This window comes from Eurypyga helias, unplaced genomic scaffold (assembly GCF_000690775.1).
Source record: "Eurypyga helias isolate BGI_N326 unplaced genomic scaffold, ASM69077v1 scaffold30960, whole genome shotgun sequence".
NCBI classification, from domain to species: Eukaryota; Metazoa; Chordata; class Aves; order Eurypygiformes; family Eurypygidae; genus Eurypyga; species Eurypyga helias.
In genome coordinates, this window is record NW_010224540.1 from 262 (window position 1) to 2,636 (window position 2,375).

A 2,375-nucleotide genomic window follows, 5' to 3' on the forward strand; every position below is an offset into this window, starting at 1 on the left:
CCATTTCCTTACAGCACGAGAGCGTTTGCATAGGTGGTGTCTAATATTAACAAACCTTCCCGAGGAAGTACGCTTCTTATACTTTCGTTATCGCCATATGTTGATTACCCGAGACACTTATATTTATACAAAGATCCATCTCTTGTGTGGCCTGCCGTCTTCTGTGCAATTCTGGCATTAATTCACGCTGCTCTCCTTTGACACAGCGACTGACTGCACTGTAACGAGCACAAGTTGATGGCTGTGCTGCGGGATGGAGGCCCACAAGTGGAGCTCTAGGCAAAACACAGCCACAGCAGAGGTTACCTGTGGAAATTCTTGCTGTTTACTTTAGGTTCTCACTTTTTCAATGTCTGTTACCATCACTGAGAGCATTCAGGCCTCACTAAAAACAAAAGCATCTCCTCAAAACCTATTGAACTTCTTTTTCTCTTACCTGTCTGCTGGGAGAGTTTGCCCAACGGATACTGTTACATATTAAAAGGCATATTTTAAAGAGATTTTGTTATAGGGAAAAATGCATTTGAAATTGCTCTCTGAAAAATGGAAGATGTCCAAATAAAGATACTGTTACTATCATTTGTCATCATCTAGACACAGAGACATTTGAAACTTAGATTTTAAAGACACCAGCTTAACTTTTAGAATGAGCTCAGTGAACGGCTGTACCTATCGCAATTGCTCCGGAGAGGCAAAGCGGTGGTGAGAAATGTAACCTACTTTAAATTATTTCCTCCCAACTATTTTATGACTTAGTAGTGCATTTACAGTATCTGATAAAGACACACTTTTTAAGATCTTGTTTTACCTTATTTTTTTAAAAAATCTGTTTTCATATGTTCTGAACACGTTATTTCCTGGCTTTCGTCTCTCAAATGCATTGCATTTTAATCTCTTTTATTGCATCAATTAAGTTAATCTTACTGCAATCAGCTGGCTGAATCCGTTACAAAACTTAATCTTCCGCCTTCCTCACCACCCACAACTGGAACAGAGTTAACTCCAAAGAGGGTTTGCTTTCTTCGCTGTAATAAAGGTAACCTCCTTCTCACTACAGGTAGGTCAAGGTCACAAACCTGTGGCAGAGGAAAACTTACACAAAGTGCTAGATGCAGGACCGTATCTGTATCTGACACCATAGGCTGACTGCAGAGCGTTAACAGCATTGTAGGCTGCTGATTCCTGGGAGGAGGGAGAAAAACAAATCCATAAATTAGACTTGGAATTAAATACTGTAAAGGAATTGGAACCTGCGCTATGGATCACTGGCTTCCAGGGCAATGCTGTGTTCTGTGAGTCCGTGGTGGCTAATTTAAAATTATTTTAAAGAATAAATGCATTATTTATTTTTATTGACAGCAGTTCCCTAATTCCCTGAAAAACCTGATTCAGTATTTTCATGGCATAAAGCAGCTCACTGCACTGTGAATGATCAGCCATTAAGTACTTGCAGTTACAGGTATATATACACCAATTTAGTGACACAACAAATTTAGGCAACAAGTGAGACCATGAGAAGAAATAAACCTCTGTCTTAGGCAGTTTAAAAGCCATGCATGCATTTTCTGCAAGTGCCCGTGGATGCACCTCCCAGTCCACAAAACCTCATCTCTGCTGGGCTTGTGAAGGAGAAATGATCCCTTGGTGATGCTCCACAGTGGCTCAGTGAGCGGAGTGGAAGGAAGGAAGGGGGCAAATTCCACTCCTGAACCTGTGATGGACAAATGAATGTTCACTGCCTGTCTAACTTTCTCTATGGGCAGATGATGTAGGCTTGGAGACCTCCTTCCACTATCGCAGAAATGTGATCTGAGTACTGTATGGGGAAAATCAGCATCTACATTCAACATCCATACGGATGCAGTGTGTTTAGGAGGGTTCATGGCATCCTATGAGACGGGGGGCAGAAGGCCTGGCCCATGGCAAATACCGAGGGTCACAGGTGGACAGTGCATCCAAACACAGGGAAAGGAAAGGATGCATGTATTCAAAAGAAAAAGGAATATTCTGATCCCAAAGGAAAGGATTCTGGAGAATGTACAGTGAAGGCCAGGAATATCTAGGAAAACACAGAGCAATGTCCCTGTAGAGAGCAGGAAATTAACATCTTCGGGGCTAGAAATTGCTGGACTTTGAACCACTGGGTGAAGCTGCAGCGGTTGTTTTAGTTGTTTTGTTTCTGTAACTGAAGAGCTGTAGGTTTCAGTTTATGCAAGTCTTCATGAACGTGGTCCTTACCTTGTTGTGCTTCAGGGGCTAGATGAACGCACTGGAATTGTTCTATACTTGCCTTTCCATTTATACGCTTTCCCTAATCTTCCACTCGTTTGCCATTGTCAGGAATCGGGATTCTGGCTTAATCTCCAGTCTGACCT

The 2,375-nt window shown here is 42.1% G+C and overlaps 1 protein-coding gene across 1 annotated transcript in view; it reads right to left on the minus strand.

Annotated features, from left to right (window-relative positions):
- Positions 1-1,057: 1,057 nt before the first annotated feature.
- Positions 1,058-2,375, minus strand: part of CPA6 (carboxypeptidase A6) — a gene marked incomplete at its 5' end in the record, with an annotated part of 27,240 nt that continues 25,922 nt past the window's right edge. The window contains one exon of the mRNA XM_010161891.1: positions 1,058-1,182. Within this exon, the coding sequence (XP_010160193.1) occupies positions 1,069-1,182 (114 nt within the window). The remainder of the gene's footprint in view (positions 1,183-2,375) is intronic.